Raw genomic sequence first — 20,219 nt, 5'->3', positions numbered from 1 at the left:
TTTTCCTTTTTTTTGAATGAGGAGAAAATGGGGTGATAGGTGTGCATGAACGCACATCTTCTTCCTTAGTAAATAGTAAAATGAGTGTAGGAAGAGAGATTCATATCCAAGCCAAGTTGAATTGATTTGAATGGTAAAAACCAAGGTATTAAAGTTTGAGTTGGTTCATTTGTGGTTTAGGTCATTTGTAATTTGAGATTCATCTCTCTTGTATCTCTCTTCTTTCAATGGTGTTTCAAGGGTTCTTCGTAACCCATCTTCTCTTCTCGGTTTCTCTTTGGTTCCTGACATGTTATGACTTATTTGAAGGGGGGTGTTTTCTGGCGATTTGAGATCACAATGGTGTGGCTCACCTTCATTGGTATTCATTGTATATATTTTGTAAGTCAAACTTCTCCTTGATATAATGAATCAAGCTTCAATTTTGAGCCCTAGAGATGTAGACCAGGTCGAACTCCATCATCATTCTTTAGAGTTTTGTGTAATGGGGTGAGGGAGAAGGAAAAGAAAGCAATAGGTCATAACATTGCCATGCTGATTTTAATGTGGTGGTTGATAAGGCGTGGCGGAAAACAGCAACAGCGGAGGTTGAGAATGTTATGGATGAAAAATTCGGGCAATGTCGTAGAGAATTTGAGATGTGGAACAAAAGAGTTTTTGGAAATCTACAGAGGAATATTCAAAATACTATGCATCAGTTAGAGTTTCTTCAAAATAAATCAGTGGGTGAAGCGGATCAGGAGCAAGAAATTTCTCTCATGAATAGACCGGAGGCCGAAACTCGAGGGACCGGAACAGGGACAGAATCGGAAAGAACTACACAGAGGAGGCTCAATAGGGTGATGAAAATCAAAACATCAAATGGTGTTGACCATAGAATCCATAAATATAAAGAATTTCAAGAAATACATAACTTTTTACAACAAAGAGTGTGACCCGATGCTATAAGGAGGTGTTGGAGGCTTTAAACACTAGCATCAATGAACAAGAGAACGACCCACCACCACCATCGAGGAGAAGCAAAAGCAGCCATCCAGATCACCCCCAAAGCCCCGGAATAGATGCTCCAGTATTCCAAAAATATTGGGAGCTCATCAAATCCGATCTAATGGTTTTCTAACCTCATTAAACAGACCCCCCCCTCAAGCCAATGACACCAACTTAATCCAAAGAAGGCTTCACGAGGAAATTGACATTCGTCCCATAAGTTTAGTTAACACCATATGAAGGTAACAACTAAGATATTGCCGAGATTGAATAGATTTCACGAGTTGATTGATCCAACATGGCTTTGTAGAGGGACGATCCATCTCAGATAATGTAATGGTGGCTCATGAAGTGTTCAACTTTGTGAAGAAAAAAAGAAAGGAAGATGAAGATGGTGATCATGAAAATGGACATAAGCGGCATATGATAGAATGGAATCACTATAGAACAGATCCTTCTCCAATGAGATTCCCTCAAAAGTTTGTGAAGCTACTTATGCAGCATAACCAGTGGAATACTCCATCTTAATTAATGGGGCTATTAGATGTGTTATTAGCCCTACACGTGGACTACGCAAGGAGACCCTACCCCCCATTGTCTTCAACCAAGGTTCAGCTTTAATCGTAAAGGAGAAGCACTGAACGGTCAAGGTATTCAAATCAAAAATAGGGAATCCTCTCACACATGCCGATGATTGTTTAGTTTCGAGTTGAAGCTAACAACATTACACCAGGTGAAGAATATTATTAGTTCATACCGAAAGCAAGTGGCCAAGGTAAAAGAGCAAAGTCCACCTCGTGAGTAATACCATCCTAAATCAAAAGATGGACTCGCATCTTTAAAATTCCAATGGAGATGGCCCCTCAAAGTATCTCGCTCCCATCTACAATCCCAAAACACAAGTCTTCCATGAAATAAATGACGGGTGGAAAAAAGAATACAAGGATGGTCTCGAAGTTGCTACACCAAATGAAATCTTGTTAAAACCCCCTCAATCCAATTATGCGGGCACAGATACCGGGAGCCCATAAAAGAAATTCCCAAGTGCTCAAATTTGGGGTGATCTAGAGGGTAATGAGAAAACTCATTGGATGTCATGGGACCGAATGCACGCTAAGGAAATGGGAGGACTCGGATTTAGGGATGGCTCGACATAACAGAGCATTGTTGGCAAAGGGCCCGGAAACTACTAACAAACCCCTCAGGCTATGATTATGAAAAGTATTACTATCCAAAATGCAACGGAGGCAAAATCGGAAGTTCACCTTCATGGGGATGCGAAGTGTTCATGGCAGAGATGTCATCAAGAAAGGAAGGTTGGAAGGGAGATAGCATCATCTATGGAAAGATAGATGGGTTCTGGGCAGAGAGGCGCATTCCAGCCTCTATTTTGCCATCAAAGGATGTAGTATATGTTAAAGATTTAATTGATGTGGATGGTATGTGGAATAGAAGCATTAAATGCACTCTCTAGATGAGATTGCCTTAGCCAACAATCCAATACCAATGTTCCCAGAGGATCAACTCATTTGGCCAGATAAGAAAGGTATTTTACAGAAAATCAGCATACCACATCGATCAATGAAAGCAGAAATTAAGCAAAGGAAAGCTCAACCTCAAATCGAAAAAGTGGAATTGGTGGATAAAGCACGGAAAAAGGTTTGGAGTCTTAATGCATACCAAAGGTGCGAGCTCTACTATGGCGGCATGTAACCAAGCTTTCATCCGGAACAAACGCATACATAGGGGAATGGAATTGGACGATAAGTGTGCTAGATGTGGAGATTTGAAACTACGGACATATACTTTCATGCACTTATGCACGAGCGGTGGGGCTCGAATCTAGGCTTGCGATTTGATGAAAGTTGGATTAACGATTGATAGATGGATTCAGAATGGGAGCACTATAAAATGGCGGACAAAAGCACCTATAAGCATGGAAGCTCAAAATGATCCGGAGAGCCAAATATGAATGTGTCAACAATGGATGCGGCTCCACCGATGTAATCCAATTAGCCTCAAGGGCACAGAGACTCCTCAATGCACAAAGAACCCCACAACAAAGCAACTCACCCAATGTGGTTAACGAGCATTCAAGGACTCAAGTTGGGTGCTCATGGAACCTCCGAAAGGGAGTACTAAAAATAAACTCGATCCTGAAATCGATAAATCAACCACGGGATTGGTTTTGTGGTAAGAAATTGGAGAGGGATCCAATTGGCAAGATCCATGCCATGGTATCGGAGAAGCGAAGTTGGAGAGGCCTAGGTACAAGCATAGCATGTACGAAGGGAAGCGACGAAAAGAAGAGCCAATGGAAGAACACACATCTCGACCTATAACTGGACCGTAGTGAAGATAACGCGGCTGGGCCAACTCATGTACTCTTTGTTCCAAGGAAGCAACCAGCTCATTCCTGCCCAACCCGACCTGAGACGGCGTTAGATTGGCTAATCTACTATCGGTTGAAGGAGCTGTTCTCATCCGTCCTGTCTCTTGCATAATCAAGTTTTCTACCAAAAAAAAAAAAAAAACATTGTGAGGCCCACTTTTTACTTTTCCCAACTTTCCCACAAAGAGTGTGTAGTGGGGGTGAGGGAGAAGGAAAGGAAAGCAAAGAGTTTTGTGAAAAAAGTGATAGTGGTGAGGCCTACTGAGGCCCACTTTTTACTTTTCCCAACTTTCCCACAAAGTCCCACCAAATATATGGGGTTTTAAAATGACTTGGGGTGGGAAAGTTGGACTACCACATCATAGTTTCTCACTTTCCCACTCCAAGCAACCAAACAATCTATCATTTAGGGATTTAAGGGAAAAGTAAGAAATCTATACTTTTTTCAAAAATTTTCTCACCCCAACTTTATTCCAACAAACAAACGCAGCCCTAGTGTTTTGCATCTTCTGTTTTTCTAATTCAACCATTGTTGTTCCTTGGTCCCTTCCACCTTCTTGTACATTTCACCAAATATTGATATTTCATGTGCCTGAAGATGGAGCCTGCTCATCTCCTCATCCATCTACCAGCTCTTCCCGGTCAACCTCGAAGATCAGGAACCCACACCATCAATAACAGTAGAGGAAGATTGTTTCTTATTACAGAATCGAACAGGTAGTGGAGCTGGCAAAGACTTGTCATCAATTAAGGTGGATTCAATCAGTCCATGAAGGCGATAATAGAAGATCCATTTACTGGTTAGGGTTCCAGCCTTTCGGGAGTCAAATTTATCCCAAAAAAAGAAGACAAAAATCAGCTAAGACTCCATTACTTAATGCTTGATCAGTTTTATCCTTCACTACTTTTCTCCAGCAGCTACTCTGCTGCTAGTGGAGAGATCTCCACCGTCTTATCCAACAGGCATTATCTTAAATGTGATTAATTGACCCCTGAAATTTATTTTTTTTTTCTTTGAAAACGCCTTTATAATAAAACGAAAATACCCAACATGTCTACTAAATAAATCTTCACGTTGACAAAAGTATCCAAACTTGATCGAGTTAGGTATTGTAAAACCTTCCCCCCAAACACGGACCTTTTATTAATAATAAAAATAAATAATTAGAATTATCAACTTATCATCTCGTGCTATATTTTTTTGTTTGCATCATTCGATACAATCTTGGAAAAGAGTAGATGATAATCTTCCATAATCAAAGTGGACTCCATTAGTAGTATAAGGAGGTCGACAAGGTAGTGTGCTCCAAAGTTAATTTCGTCGGTGGTGGTGGTCTAGTAGTTCCAAACTCTCATGTATATAGTTTGGTAGTACTCATGTCCTAGGTTTGAAATCTCTCTACTCTTTTTTTTTTCCGTATTGGGTAGTTGTGTGCTTTTTGACTTGGGCATGAGATCGTTACCGACCTTCGTAGAATATACTATGCATGTGGCTGGGCTAGATTGACAATAAGTGCTCGCGTTACGGGCTTTCGTGGACTATATTATGCCTCCGACTGGACTACACTAATGGAAAATGCTCGCATTACCGATTTATATGAACCATACTATACCTCCAGCAGGGCTACATGCCTTCTTTTTGCTGGAAAAAAAATATAGTTTATTTCACCTTTTAAAGTCTTGAAGAAGCATATCATCATAAAAATAGTTAAAAATAGTTCTCAATGGGAGTGTATGTCGTCAATGATTCGCCTAGTAAACAATGGTGCCTTGTGGGCTCCATTTATCATCAAAAGAGCTTCTCTACAATTGAAACTCACAAGAACTTTACAAAGTCTCATCTAAGCAGCTCTCTAGGGACCTTTTTTGATGGCGAGTAGTTGCATCATCAAGTTGTGATCCTCAATATGCCCAACTAACGAAAAAATTAATTATCCCTTATAGTTATATATACTCCAATACTATTTTTTACCAAACCGTTAGAGTTTTCCCTTCTCTTTGTTATCCAGCCTCCGTGTTTTGCCCTTCTTCCTCGGCTTTGTCGGAGTTCCCTTGTAAGAAGAGGTATACTTGCTCTTTTATGAACACTTAGTTAAGGCAAATCAGATTCCCCTTCTTTTTTATTTTATGGGTGACGATATGATTAAAATACGATTAGAATTCGAATCCTCTACTTGCAAAATAGTCGGTCAAACTTCCTTTCATCACACATTTGGGCAAGGTTCTTGCTTCTAAGCATTGAAAATGTGATAATAAGTAAACCTCTAGCTTAAATATATAATAAAAAAATATATAAGGAGCACGGTTCTCTACCCTAACTCTAATGAACATGCACATATATATTATACGTATGCGTGTTTGGATATTTTAGAATTAGATTTATTAAACATCAATTAGAGTAGCCGACGGTGAGGGATCTTGCTTGGGTCCTTGCGCAGGACCATCAAGCCATTCACTTTGGGCGGTGGGATCGGAATTTCAGATCCTACGGCCGAAATTTCGGATTGATGATCCTGCGCAAGATCCAAGCTTTTTCGGACGGTGAGAGTGGTTTAAAATCCAAAGCTATCTTCTTGAGTTTTATACTAATCTCAACCATTATCACGTCCACCTTCCCACCCGTCTTGCATGTCTACCAGGTAGCACCATTGACTGTTTCTTCACCTGCTTGCCGCCCAAGTGGGCCCACTACAAACTACCCAATTACACCGGACCTCATATCCTAGTCAACGGATAACGCAAGTTATCCGTTTTCTCTCTCTCTCTCCAAGGGCTTTCACATATAAAAGTCAGACTCCCACTCCAAAGCCCACAATTATAAACTACGCCCAAATATATATCCTCTACCCAGAGCGTCAAAGGGCCCTTCGATCTTGTTAATGAGCCTATCCAAACAAATCTAGAGTTATAATTTAATAGCAGCAACATAATACTGTGATTCGTAAACCACACTGTCTACATGTATCTCCTTCCAACTTGACCAATATGCCCATCCCTAAAAAAGGCCGGCAATAAGGACCAACCGTGCCGTGTTTTCTGTACAAGTCTCACGTGACTCACGTCAACGTATCGTTCCGTACCGGAGTACACTAATGAAAGGGCTTCCAGGAATACTGGAACAGTTAATTTGCATTATTACTGATGAAGGGTATTTTCGTCATAGAAAAGTCCAGACATTAACGGTTAACCTCTTAATGAAGGTTAGGTTGCTTGACCATATATACTCATTTGTCCCCACGGCTCTACCACTGTTTTGTCTCTTTTTCAAGTTTCAAGTAAACGTATAATTACAATCTAACCCTTCCATGTACATCCACTTGAGATCTCCGACCGTCCATAATTGGCGATACTAATCTAACGGTTTGAATTCACTTACATTGAACTATGTCCCTTCACGCGACGACCAACGAGATTGCAACCTCGTGACTTGTGAACATTATCCGAAGTCGGTGGGCCACAGGGGATGTGTCAATTAAGAGAACCAGAGGGGTGTTCTGGTCATAAAGCCATCGATTGCCATAACTTCAAAGTTCAAAGCCATTTTTTTATTCCATTTTTGGATTTTTGATTTTTGATTTTAGATAGATAGAATAAATGTGTACCTATTCTACAGGTATTAATCTGTTTCAATCGATCAGGTGGATCAAAGAAATATCGGCTGTGAGTACGGGATTTTTAGATAGAAAGAAGCACAAGTCGAGTAAAAGCAGTTCACGAGCTCTCACCAGCTCTGCAACTCTTCATTGTTTCAGTTACAAGTTCAATTGAAAAGAAGAAAAAGAAATGGAGAAGAAGCGAATTTGGTCGAGGTAAGTATGCTTCACGGACTTGAACTTCTTACCCGTCTCTTTCTTCAACCAACCGTTTCTCGATCGCTCTATTGCAATGGATGATCATTCTTGTGCCACGTTTCTCTGTTGTTGGTTTGATCGTGATTAGGGTTCGTGTTCCAGTTTCTTTTACTTTGATAATATGAACTGAGACTTGTTGGAGAAGAAGATAGAGTGTCCATGGATCGATCTCAAGTCACCGTTGGTCCAGGTATGGATATGCCGATAATGCACGACAGCGATCGATATGAGCTTGTTAAAGATATCGGTGCTGGGAACTTCGGCGTGGCTAGGCTGATGAGAGATAAACAGACTAAAGAGCTTGTGGCTGTCAAGTATATTGAACGTGGCGAGAAGGTTAGTTGAGCAATCGATTCTATTCTGTTTCTTTTTGTTTGGTGATTTGCTTCTGGTATATTTTTTTCTGTCTCTTGTGACTGTGAGGTGTGTTACTTAACCGTTCATGGTTACTGTTGATGACTTGTCGATTACTGGTAGAGATGGCACAAAAAATTTAATTTTATAGATGACTGAAAATTCTGTCCAGTGATGGAGGAGAAAAAATTGAACTTGAGGATTATTGAGTGGTTTGACAGTTTTACCACGGGCTTTAGGGCTGTTCCCGGCCCTCTCAACAGTTATTTTGTCGTGTACGGTTGTCGGCGTTAATGTGGAAGTTTATTAATGAATGAATAAGGGCTGAAAGAGAAGTTGATATTTTGATTCTTCCATCATCTCTCAACCTCTCTTCCTAATTTATAAAAACTCATAGTGGTGATCTCTGCTTCTTTTATCTTGAAATACTAAGTTGATATTTTGATTCTTCCATCCTCCCTCAACCTCTCTTCCTAATTTATGAATACTCATAGTGGTGATCTCTGCTTCTTTTATCATGAAACACTAAGTGTTTGTTTATCGTGGTTCGTTATATTCCTTTTTGACGTTCTTTACTTTGTCGGATTTGCAGTTCTGATTACCCTGATCTCCTGTTGATATTGATTCCTGTGGTTGACCGACCTTATTCTTTTAAAACTCTGAGGTCTGCCTTTTGGTTCTTAAATGGAATAGATTGTAAGTGCTTGAATTTAGCATTGGTGTCGTTTTGGGTATTTCTGGAAAGGTTCTAATGGGGGACAGAATGTGAAGAAGGAAAGAAGAAGATGAAGGGAAAAAGAATGGAAAGCTAAGAAGAAACAAAGTTGCAGCAGGGGAAGAGTGCGCATGTGCACATTGTTGTGGTGAAGACAAATTTTCACCTTGTAAAATGTTGTGGAACTCGTTTCTAGGCCTAAACGTGCCTGGATTATCCTTTTTTGACGTTGACCACTGCATAGTAGGCTGTTGGTCATGTTCAAAATTTTCAGCTCTTTGAAACAGCTGTTTGTGGCCCCTAAACTATTTGGAGGTCCTGATTCCTTTTTTGGCATTTGTAGTGTGCAAGGGTATTTTGGTCTTTTTTCTGAAATATGGTTTTCACTTGTGTTCTATAAATAATCTCTCAAAACGTTAGAGAGGGGTAAAAAATGATTTAGGGCGACAGTCTGTAAGTGAAACCATCTATGCTACAGCCTTTGGGTAAACCATGTAAATCTTGTCTTGTGCATGTGTTTTGCACCATCTCGGTGGCTTCATTCAGTTCATTGTGTAGCTTTGCTAGCAGACATACTTTAATTCAAGTCATTCTATTTGATATCAAAATACGTTGACTACTAGCATTTAGATAATAAAAATAAGAGACTTCAATACGAAAACAATTATACTAAGACTCTTTAACAATTTAAAAATACTCTTAAATATCCCAGCAAAATTAAGAATCTCCTTACATAATTATGCCAGTCAATTAAAGAACTACAAATCCTGGATATCTACTAGAATATGGTTGGACGTGGATCTCAGTCTGGATTCACAATCGCAAACAGATTTGGTTCTAAGGCTGTGCTGCATCAGGTCCCTTCAGGTTGCAAGGAAAATGAAGGAGAAGTGATGTTGACTCAATATGATTCCAAATCTGGTTTGCTTAGTTTGCCACCAGATCCATTGGATTCAAAAGGTAAAACAAAGATTACATTTGAGAAGTATAATAATATCACAGATGGTAAGAGTTTTATGTAAGCAAGTTACTCAATCATTCCTTTTTGTCTTGGCATGTTCAGTTTTAATAGCAAGGGTCTGAAAGGTTTGAAAACTTAAGATTCTAATCGGAAGGAACATTATGAGCCTAAGAAGTATTCTGTGGCATATTTTGGATTTATCTTGAACCAGACCTCAACCAAGGGGTACAGGCCGCAGTGCAATGTTAAAGTTGCTTTTCTGCGATCTAGTGATTGCGCATTTGAATCAGGAAACAGCCTCTTTGTGAAATGCAGGGTTAAGGCTGCATACACATGACCCTTCCTATATACCCCACACTGGCAGTAGCCTTGTGCACTGGGTATGATGGCAGTTGTCAGCTGAGGATGAGAATAACTCAGAGAAGTTCTGTGTGCTGCCTTTAGTTTTGAGTGGAGTAGATGGCCCCTAGCAATGATTCTATGTTGACCCACCAGCACATTACATGGTAAGCTGCAAGGATCTGAAAGGTATAACACATTTAAAATCTTATATTAGATGGTGCCCCCTGACTCTATATAAGTATTTTGGTTTCAGATTTATCTGAAATCAGCATTCAACAAAACAAGAGCAACTTAAGACTTTATGATCAATGAAATACCAAATTCATTTTATTGCTTTCTGATTCTGATATTATGTGGGCGCAGATTGATGAAAACGTTCAAAGGGAAATTATTAATCATAGATCACTAAGGCACCCCAATATCGTTAGATTCAAAGAGGTCAGTATTGATTTAGTCTCTTTATTATTTTTTCTTGCATTAAAGATATGTTTCTTAAGTTTCCTTTACCATCCTACTCTAGGTCATATTAACTCCCACCCATTTGGCCATTGTGATGGAATATGCATCTGGTGGAGAGCTGTTTGAGCGCATATGCAATGCTGGCCGGTTCAGTGAGGATGAGGTTCTTATTTCAATCCATTTTGTTTTGTTTTTTCTTTTAAATCTAGTTTTTGTCAGTAGTTAATTTTTTTCTTCTATTTTTGACTGCAGGCCCGTTTCTTCTTCCAACAGCTTATATCAGGAGTCAGCTATTGTCATTCAATGGTAGTTGAAAAAGCTCTCTGTTTTGGGATTCCATCCTACATTTATCATGAGAATGTGGATGAGTATTTGTCTGACTTCTCCATGTTGTTTTCATGAAGCAAGTATGCCACCGAGACTTGAAGTTGGAAAATACATTGTTGGATGGAAGTCCTGCTCCTCGTTTAAAGATATGTGATTTTGGCTACTCTAAGGTACTTCCTTTGCTTTTGCAAATGCCAGTGTTCTACTGCCCTTGTTCTTATCTGTTTTAGTAGAGCTTGGAGTTAAGAGCTGATATTAGAAGGTCAAGAGTCTTTCTTGGTCTTAATAACCTTTTTATTTTTCTAGCTTTGGCATCCTCCTCATATTTGGGCTAGCCCTAACATCTGTATTCTTTACATTTCTAATTTGGCTGTTTTCTCAGTCATCTGTGCTTCATTCACAACCTAAGTCTACAGTCGGTACCCCTGCATACATTGCTCCAGAAGTTCTACTGAAGAAAGAGTATGATGGCAAGGTAAAGATCATTTCTAACATGTACAACTTGATTTATTGGAGTCTGCAGATTTTGTGAGTCAATTGTGTAGTATGGCATTTGTTCTTGTTTTAGGTAAACTGCTATGCAATTTCTTCCTGAAGTGCCACTAATATGGTCTTTTAATTGTTTTGCATGACAATTTCTGACACTTTCAAGCAGAAACTACAGTTTATGGTTCTCTTTAAACATTTTTCTTGTTAAGTACTGTTTGCATTCTCCTAGAGGAATTAAAACCTGATTATTGGGACTCAGAACCATAGAATGATACCAGAAGTTAACAATCTTGTGTAGCCATGGTATGTAATTCACTTTTGGTGGCAAGCACCTTGACAATGGGCTGATTCTTTTTCAACTTCTAGCAGGAGATTGCATTCAAACTTGCACCTATGCTTAATATGAAGTTCACCTTCTCATTTTTCACAAAACTAAGCTGTCAATCAAATCGAACTTTAATTAAAAAACAAAATGCTGCTTATTTTCGGCTGCCATTGTTTAGCTTTCTCTAATGTGACAAGAATGCCTCAATTGAAATGCTGTGGATAATCATTCTGTATCTTCTAGCAGATAGTATGCTGTAAATCTAACACTGATCATTACAACACTGAACAAAAGTCCTGAGATATTGTTTCACTCATTCCTTTCCTGTGGCATTAGTATTAAATCATAGCCATTAGTACTTGAAGAGTTAATGCAATATCATGCAGAATTAACCCTTGAAGGGCATCTTTTGGGTGTTTTTGGTGTAGATCTATTGTCATGTTGATAGGCTGTTGACTTCCTTTGAATGCTTCAGATATGACTTTGAAGCTAGTAATGTACATTTAATATTTAGATGGTACATTGGAAGTGCGTTTATTGGGAAACCGAGAAATTTTTGTTGATTCTAATTATCTCAGGGTTTTAGAAGAAAATGAGGTTGGAACCACCACAGCTTTTGGTGAACACATTTTATTACTGAGTTGTATATTACTCTTGGAGGTTTTTGAATCAATACAGTTTATCACTGTTCAGGAGTTGAAATTCTTCAAGAAAGTGGACAGAAAGTTCTCCAGAAGTAAGAACCCATACCATGTAGAGGGAAGTCAGGTGCCTGCTTGACTGTTCTATGTTGTGTAATAATCATCTTCTCTTCAACTACTTGGTATGCAGTGCTAGCTTCAGTTTAATGGTGGCAAGCCTGAAACTAAGCTGCATGACTGCCTGAAATATGAGATGTGGCATACCACCATTTGCTCCAAGTGTTGGGGGCTACGTGGCAGTTTTAAATTTGTTACTGTCAGTGTATACCATTGTGGTGAGTTCGTTTATTTAGGTGCCCACCTAGTGATATTGTATGTCCTGCACAGAAACAGCCCAAAGTGGCTGTGGAGCTGCTAGTGGCCAAATCTAATGACCAGTGATTAGATGGGTCGGCATTGTGATACTCTAATGAGGTCAAAACTCATTTTTTTTGTTTTCCAATAATAGTTTGTTACTATGTCCTAAGTCGTTCTCTGGTGATTCTCTTCAATTAAGGAGTCCTGTAGTGAGTTTATTTCAATTATATAACAGGCTTCTACACCCACAAATTTTGGGTTTGTTGGAATGGATAGTGGATTAGTTATTATATTTTGCGGAAGCTGGCTATTGTCTATGGTTGGCCATTACTGTTGCTACTCTGGCAAGTTTTTGAAATTTGAACTATAGTCTGCTGTAAGACAAGGAAAGGTAAAATAATGCAAAGAAGAAGGGAAATCGCAAACAACAATGATACTATAAACACATGATTTTACATGGTTGAGCGAGATTGCCCATGTCAACTGTTAGATGAGATCTGTTCCACTATCTACAGGGAATAGGGTTATTGTCGCTCATCCTTACTTCTCTTTCTGATTGTGTTATAGATAAAGAACCCTCGGTACATACTTATAGTGAAAAAAAAACCCTGTACAGGAATTTACTGAGCACCCAAAAACCAAGTGATGGGTGCTAGACATTGTACCCCCAACATTCACATCCTGGAATTACGTGTGATTTATTGCTTTTGTTTTGAAATCTGTTGCTGCTTTCAGATTGAGGAATCCATCTGAAACTCTGTTCTAGAACTTATTTGTTTCTTTAAGCACTTGACATGCATTCAGATAAAATCTTCTTTCCCTTCTTACCAACTTTTTTTTATCTTTCCCAGTATCTTATTCGTTCCTTGAACTGGAGTCTGGTTTGCAGTCTCATTTTCATGCACTGAGTTCCTGTTTGATTTTTGGCTGTTATTACCTATCTGATTTAGGAAATTAACTTATGTCCCAATTCTGGCTAGTGAGCCTTGGTGCAATAGTTAAGCTGCAAATTTGAAACTTGGAAACAGCCTCTCCTGCGAAGCACAGGAGTTCAGTCTGTATGTTTGCCCTCCTAGAAGCACTAGGTTGCCATAAGTTTTTGTTTGACTGGGATTCTTACTTTTTGAGTCATACTAAAACTAGGATTCTTCTGAAAGATACAGTGTGATTGAGATTCCCAGTCCTGGAATTACTGTGATTCTTTCCACCAAACTTCCCTAGATTGAGTTTCGAGTTCAGTCTACCCTAATCTTTCTCCATATTCACGTAGGTTGAATTTGGAAAGGATCCCCGCAAGGCCTCTAACTGGCAATTGGCAGCCCATTTTATGGCACCTGTTTCATGGCTTTAATTTGGGCGCGGCCACCGGAGACGGAAATACCCGCCCCCATAGCCCTGATGCATGAACTGACAGTACAAATATGGGGTCTCTGGGCTGCAAATTTTAGAGAGGAGAAGAGAAGGTTGTTAAGATCTTGTGGGAATGCACTTGGTGAAACAAAATTGTTCTCAATCTCATGGAATGACTGCTTGGTTCTCTAGAGTCAGGCCCTAATTTTACTCTTCTGGTAAATGAAGTTGGGAGCTGTAGCCCTCCTCATATGAACATATCATTCTCTGATACATGTAGAACAATTGCATTCTACACAACTTGTCTTCACATACAAAATAATTTTCATTTAGCATTCCACTCTGTTTAAGAAAATAACACATAATCTTACATTATCAATCATAACATGCCTGGCATTCATACATTTGATTTTCTAACATAATCATACTTTACATGGCTCACAAACACCTAATTGATGGATATCATATCATTTTATAATATGTTCACCATGCTTTTGATTTGTATAGCGTATGCAAAGCAGTCTTTTTTGTATTATATCATGTATTAAGGCTCTTTTTGGTATCAATTCTCATTCTCTATTATGCCTATTTAAAAGAAATAAGTACAAGAATTCATTATTGGTCAAGAATGAAAAATGGTTTGGTGAATTTTGTCGAAAATAAATTATGGAATGAAAAATAAGTTTGATGTCAAAATAAAAAATTGTTAGTAAATAATAGTGAGCAAGTGATAAAAGAGGGAAAAAGTATGATTTTTATAAAAAAATGTGTATTGACTATTTTACCCTCATCTTAACCAAAAAATTTAAGTAAACTTGTGCATAAATGAAGAGAATGAAATTCTCACCATAATTCATAATAGACAAAAAGTTCATTATGTATTTTTAAAGTTTTTCTATTATTTTAAATAAAATTAAAACTGATAATAGATGCCAAACAACTTAAAATAATGAAAAAACCTCATAATTGACAATGATAATTGATACCAAAAAGAGCCTAAGTCATGTTCCCCTCACCTTGATTCCTTCATGTTTGATTATTATATTCATATCTCCTAATAATGGAAATACTAAAATGGCTAATTCGCTTCTAAAGAAAGTAAAACTTATCTGTATACAGATCCCAAGAAAAGAACCCTGAACAATCATAAAATGTCACTTGCAATGATCATTAACAATAATTAATTAATTCAACAACTTCTAATAAATAATATCATATATCAGTAGGCATTCCAGTTTAAATGCAAATATTAAGACAATAATTATAGAAATATTTAAATATTCATAACCATCCAACGTAATGATAAAATAGCACAGTTAATATGCATGCTGTAGCACTACTCTGCCTAATGCAATTGTGTAATCAGAGGCATCAAGGCACCCTTCCTTGGTTGCCTAGGGTTTGCCTTGACACTTTGTTGGTGTCATCTTGATTTTTCCTTCCCACTTCCTAGGATTGCCTAGTCAAGCTGACTAGGGTACATGTGATGCTGGAGAAAAGTTAGTGGACCACATGGCCATTTATTTTTCTTTCGACACAAAATTCTGGTTCCATTTTCCTTGTTTTGGTCTGTGAATTATTCTTAAGGATGTTAGAATATTTTAGTCTGTTCACATGCCAGTTCTGTGCGAAGGCTGATCTAGTGGGGTTTAGAGAGTTAATAGTTGACCATTCAACAAGTGTTTCGTTAAGAGTTGTGTTTTGGCCTGAAGTTTAGATGAGTATTTTGATAGACTTCCACTTAGCCCATCCCATACTCTTTTCTAGCTGGGTACCTAAGCCCTTGTTTTGGGGCCTCAGATTGGCCTCAAATCTGATTTTGTATGGGCAGTCTTCATTAGCCAGCAATGCATGTGACCTGATTTTTGAAGAATGTGGAGGTTTTTCTTCTCATTGGGCTTGAGTAGACTTGCCATTAATTGTGTTGACAATGTATCAACACTTCATGGCACAATGTTCAAATGTTCTCAATTGTGATACCGTCCAATTGGAAGATGCTTGATCATATTTGGCCAATTTTTGCATTGAAACTTGATCCTTCTCTTTGCCTTTGTAGTGTTAGAACTAGGAGTAGCCAGAATTTTGGTACCAGACTAATGCGGCAGTATGCCACTGATCTAACATGGCTTAAACAATACTAAACAGAATTGTTTTCTAGAGAATAAAATATTCCAGATTCACACGAGTCATCAAAATCAGATGGGTAGATATTGGAACAAATGTCAGGGAGACCTATTCTCAAGGTAAGGAACTCTAACTGAAAGTTTCTTGTTGATCCAATGGCTGATCTGAAAATGTAGATAAATCCTAGTGATACTGGGATAGGGTTTTCAGTCAATTTACAATGTGTTTATTGTGTTAACAGGAGAATTATAAAATCAGAGAAACTCTGCTATTGTTAAATAAACCACAGGACTGATAATAGGAAATTGATTCTGCATTTTATAGATGGGAAGCCAAAGATAAGGAAAGATTTGAAGAAACAAATTATCTTCAGATTAACAATAAATCCTGGCTAAATGCCTTCTCCAAGATAAGATGATGAATGATCCGATGGTCAGATTCTAAAGAAAAGATGGCGAACCTAGTGCCAAAGGCTTCCACACAAGCAATCTCTTTTTTTTTTTTCTTTTTTTTTTTTTTTTTGGGGGGGGGGGGGGACAGTTTTCCTATGCAGTCTTACCCCAGCTGTGTCAAATAACACTTGTATATGAGTCCTGGGATAGAAATAGATTATAAAAGCTACAGAAAATAAAGGACTTCTTTCTTGAGTATTGATTGAGGGTCGGTTTTATGTTATCTGCATCGTCATTGGTTGTATGGTGTTTCATTGATGAGCAATAGTGACTAGTGAGGAAATAATCTCTCTCTTTCTCACTTCTCTTGGGCCTTTATCTTGTCAGCAGGCATATCTTCCCTGCTTTTACACACATGGGGTAGTGTGACAATATCATACTTCATACTACTAAGTTGCTTCTTCTCTGAACCAGATTGCAGATGTGTGGTCATGTGGGGTCACACTTTATGTCATGCTGGTGGGCGCTTACCCTTTTGAGGACCCTGAAGAGCCAAAGAACTTCCGGAAGACTATACAGGTACATGGCCAGACATTATCGTCAGCAAGTTCTGTTGTTGGTGGTTGTTTCTTGTGCAGTGACTATTGATTGGATTATTTGAGCACGCACACACACCAAAAAAAAGAAGAGAAAGATGACTATTGATTGGATTTTTATAATTATTATTTTGTTTTCTGTTTTTTGTTTGTTTGTCTCATGCAGCGAATATTGAGTGTCCAGTATTCAATTCCTGACTATGTTCACATATCTCCTGAATGTCGCCACCTGATCTCAAGGATCTTTGTCGCCGACCCAGGAACGGTTAGTAATTTATTTCTATGGATCCTAAACTCTGCAAAGTTCCGTTGTCACCCTAGCTTTAATGTTTTCTTTTTTTGGGATGAACAAAAATATCATTACCAAAACCCAGGAGGGGAATAAAATAGAAGAATGTACAAGAGACAAGAGGGAACCCGGGGGTGGGGGTGGGGGTGGGCGGCACTATAAACGACTAGGCGGCAATAGAGAAGAACCTACACTTTAGGTAACATCAATAAGCTTGTCCCGACAGGGGGTGTGGGAGCATCTGAAGTCAGAGACATCAAAGTAGATGGCTCTCTAGATTGAATCCAAATATATGGGGTTGGAGGTCCATCTCCTATGGTTCTATTCCCACCATAAGACATTGCAGCACCAACCACCAACTTACTGACCAAATCGCAAATGGTAAAGCCTAAAAAGGAACTCAAAAGCCATAATTAGTCCCTGAAAACCAAGGAAGTGTCTAGAGCGGGGCCAAATGGAGGAAATGACAATTCCCAAAATAAAACGGAAGAAGGGGCAAGAGAAAAAGAGATGGTCCACATTGTCGAGGAGGAGGCTGGCCAGATGGTGCAGGCATGATGGATGGGGGTGTAAAGGGGGAGATTGGACCAGACTTGAGTGGGACTCAAAAGGAGGGGGGGTGGGACCCAAAAGCTTCTAAAGATGAAGTTAGAAAGCATCATGGACTTAGGAATGTTAGTATAGACTTAATGGGGGCCTAAGAAGTTGTAGAGGATGCCTAAAGGATGCTAGGAATCAAGCTAAAAGGAGATGGAGGTACCATCACAACCAGTAGAAATGGTAGACAGAGCAAGATGACTTAGGAGGAGGAGCTTCCTTTAGACCCAGAAGGTTAGTGAAGACAGTACGCAAAGTCAAATCTCAAAAATTTTGGAGTATAACTAGTTGACCCAAACGAAGTCATGCTTAGTGGAGATATTCCAGGGCATCATCAAGTTAGCATTGTTCTAATCTTAGATTGAATAGAAGCCTAGGCCATCTTTAGCTTTGGGAAGCAGATAAGGACCAACTGATGGGGTGGAGGAAGTAGGAGAATTCTTGGCCATTCCACAGGAAAGCACAAAAGAGGCTCCCATGGCTCTTGTGGTGGGTGGGAAATAGAGAAGATGTCACACTAGTAGAGGCATGAAGGTTGGAGGACTAATTTGATCAGGACAGCTCTTCTGGAAAATGAGAAAACCTTGCCTTTCCAAAGTTGGAGCTTTATATGCATGTAGTCAAGTTGCGGGGTACAATGGGTGATTAATGAGTCTACTGAGGATGAGCAGTCCCAGGTAGATCACGGGAAGGGAGCCAGAAGAGGAACCCATAAGATGCATTAGGGAGGCCCTAAATGTATATAAGACACCTACTTAGAGAAAGTGTGATTTCTCCAAGTTGATGCAAAGACTGGAGAGAGAGACTTGAAGAGGGAGAGGGGTGAGAGGGTGGAGGATAAAAAAGTGGGGAGGTAAACCTGCCAGTGAGCCGCTAGGGATCAGTTTTAAAGATAAATTGCTCAAATTTTACTAAATATCGTGTATTCTTCTTGTGGGGCCCACTTTTTTTTGGGGTGAGTGGTCCTTTTTATTTTCTGTTTGTGACTCGTGCTTTTTATTTGTCAGTCAGTCAGTTGGGTTGGCTGTTGAGTAAGAATTCATTCCTGTAGTACCCTTATTTTCTATAGATCTTATTTGAAGTAACTAAATACAATACATTTCAGACAACTGCTTCGAGAGTTGGTATCTTTTTGCTTCTTGAAGTACTTATGGAGGTGTGATCCGGGTTAGGCCGACCATTACTTTTTTTTTTTTTTTTTTTTTTGGGAGGAGGGGGGGGGGTGTGGGGGTGGGGGAATAAAATGCATTGATTTTGTTAAATTTCTGCTTAGTGATGAATTTGTTTGCTTTGATGGTCTTTCTGAATCATATGGCTGCTGTTTCTTTTGGGGGGGGGGTGTGGGGTGGGGTGGGGGTGGGGGGAATAAAATGCATTGATTTTGCTAAATATCTGCTTAGTGATGAATTTGTTTGCTTTGATGGTCTTTCTGAATCATATGGCTGCTATTTTATATTAATTTCTTCATTGTTTCTTTAATTACATATCTCGATGATGTGGACGCACTTCAAGATTTCCTTTAAGGTTTTAATCACAATTTTGAACTCCCAATGTACTGTTGGAAATAAGAACTGCTTTTGTAATTAATGTAGCATCTGGGCGCTTATCAAGTCTCACACTCTTGAATAATATGTTCAACAGAGAATTACCATTCCCGAGATTCGGAACCATGAGTGGTTTCTAAAGAACCTTCCTGCAGACCTTATGGAGGAGAACTCAATGAACAACCAGTTTGTAGAACCTGATCAACCTATGCAGAGAATCGATGAGATCATGCAGATCATAGCTGAGGCTACCCTACCTGCTGCAGGAACTCGTGGCCTCAATCAGTATTTAACTGACAGCCTGGATATTGATGACGACGACATGGAATCTGATCCTGATATAGATGTAGACAGCAGTGGGGAGATTGTCTATGCAATGTGATTAGCAAGCAAGAGTGTCTATATTTTGAACTCTACTAGCTTCTGGGACAAAGCTCAGAATGCCTCTTCTTGGCAACATTTGAAGGTATGGGGAAAGCAGGTCCTGTTAAAATTGATCAATGTGTAGATGCTAAGTTGGTAAGAAGGAAGTTCAGTCCCCTCATGCTTTGCCTATTGGAGTCTGAAATGTTAATATTACATATCTTTACCAGTCTCTATGTCTGCAAAGAATTAATTATTGAATCTGTTGATGGAAGTTGGCGTTTATGTGAGGACCAGCCCCTGCCCCTGTTGTAGTTGTTCTGCGTTCTAGAGATGTGCTTCTCTTTCGCCTTCTTTTTCCATTCCTTGCCGTGAGCGTATTGTACTATATCAGTCATTAACTTTTGCTCCCAGAACAAATTCCTCTTGTATCATGAGTGACAAGTTTAAGAGCGGGAGGGAATAAACAGGTGTCCGATTCACTCCTCTACTTCCTGGTTGTGTGTATCTAAAGTTGTAAGTTCACTGCTGGATTAGCATATTGTTGAGGGTGGCACACTCATAGGCTCATAGCCATGGGACATACATGTCTGCGAAGTAGTGGATGTGCATTTCTTTCTATAGGTACTTCCAACTGTCAACAGTTCTACTCTCCCCGGAAGCTCTGATTAACATCCTCAGCTTCCTCCAGGGTTGGTTTCTAGTTCAAGACTAAAAGCTTTTCTGCCATCCTGGACCAAAAATTAACCACCAACATATGCGAA

The 20,219-nt window shown here is 39.2% G+C and overlaps 1 protein-coding gene across 1 annotated transcript; it reads left to right on the top strand.

Moving 5' to 3' along the window:
• Positions 1 to 6,931: 6,931 nt before the first annotated feature.
• Positions 6,932 to 19,873, top strand: LOC149017930 (serine/threonine-protein kinase SAPK10). Its single transcript, XM_089152253.1, has 10 exons — positions 6,932 to 7,188; positions 7,319 to 7,566; positions 9,966 to 10,040; positions 10,123 to 10,224; positions 10,314 to 10,367; positions 10,466 to 10,558; positions 10,771 to 10,863; positions 16,541 to 16,645; positions 16,829 to 16,927; positions 19,190 to 19,873. Exons 2-10 carry the CDS (start codon positions 7,390 to 7,392, stop codon positions 19,472 to 19,474), a joined length of 1,083 nt encoding a protein of 360 aa, XP_089008379.1. The 5' UTR covers positions 6,932 to 7,188; positions 7,319 to 7,389; the 3' UTR covers positions 19,475 to 19,873.
• The last annotated feature ends 346 nt before the right edge of the window (positions 19,874 to 20,219 follow it).

The sequence above is a fragment of the Hakea prostrata genome, chromosome 4 (assembly GCF_041222555.1).
Source record: "Hakea prostrata isolate BN-2017 chromosome 4, UWA_Hpros_2, whole genome shotgun sequence".
Classification (NCBI taxonomy): Eukaryota; Viridiplantae; Streptophyta; class Magnoliopsida; order Proteales; family Proteaceae; genus Hakea; species Hakea prostrata.
Note: the sequence above shows the minus strand (reverse complement) of the source record. Positions and strands in the feature narration are given on the sequence as shown.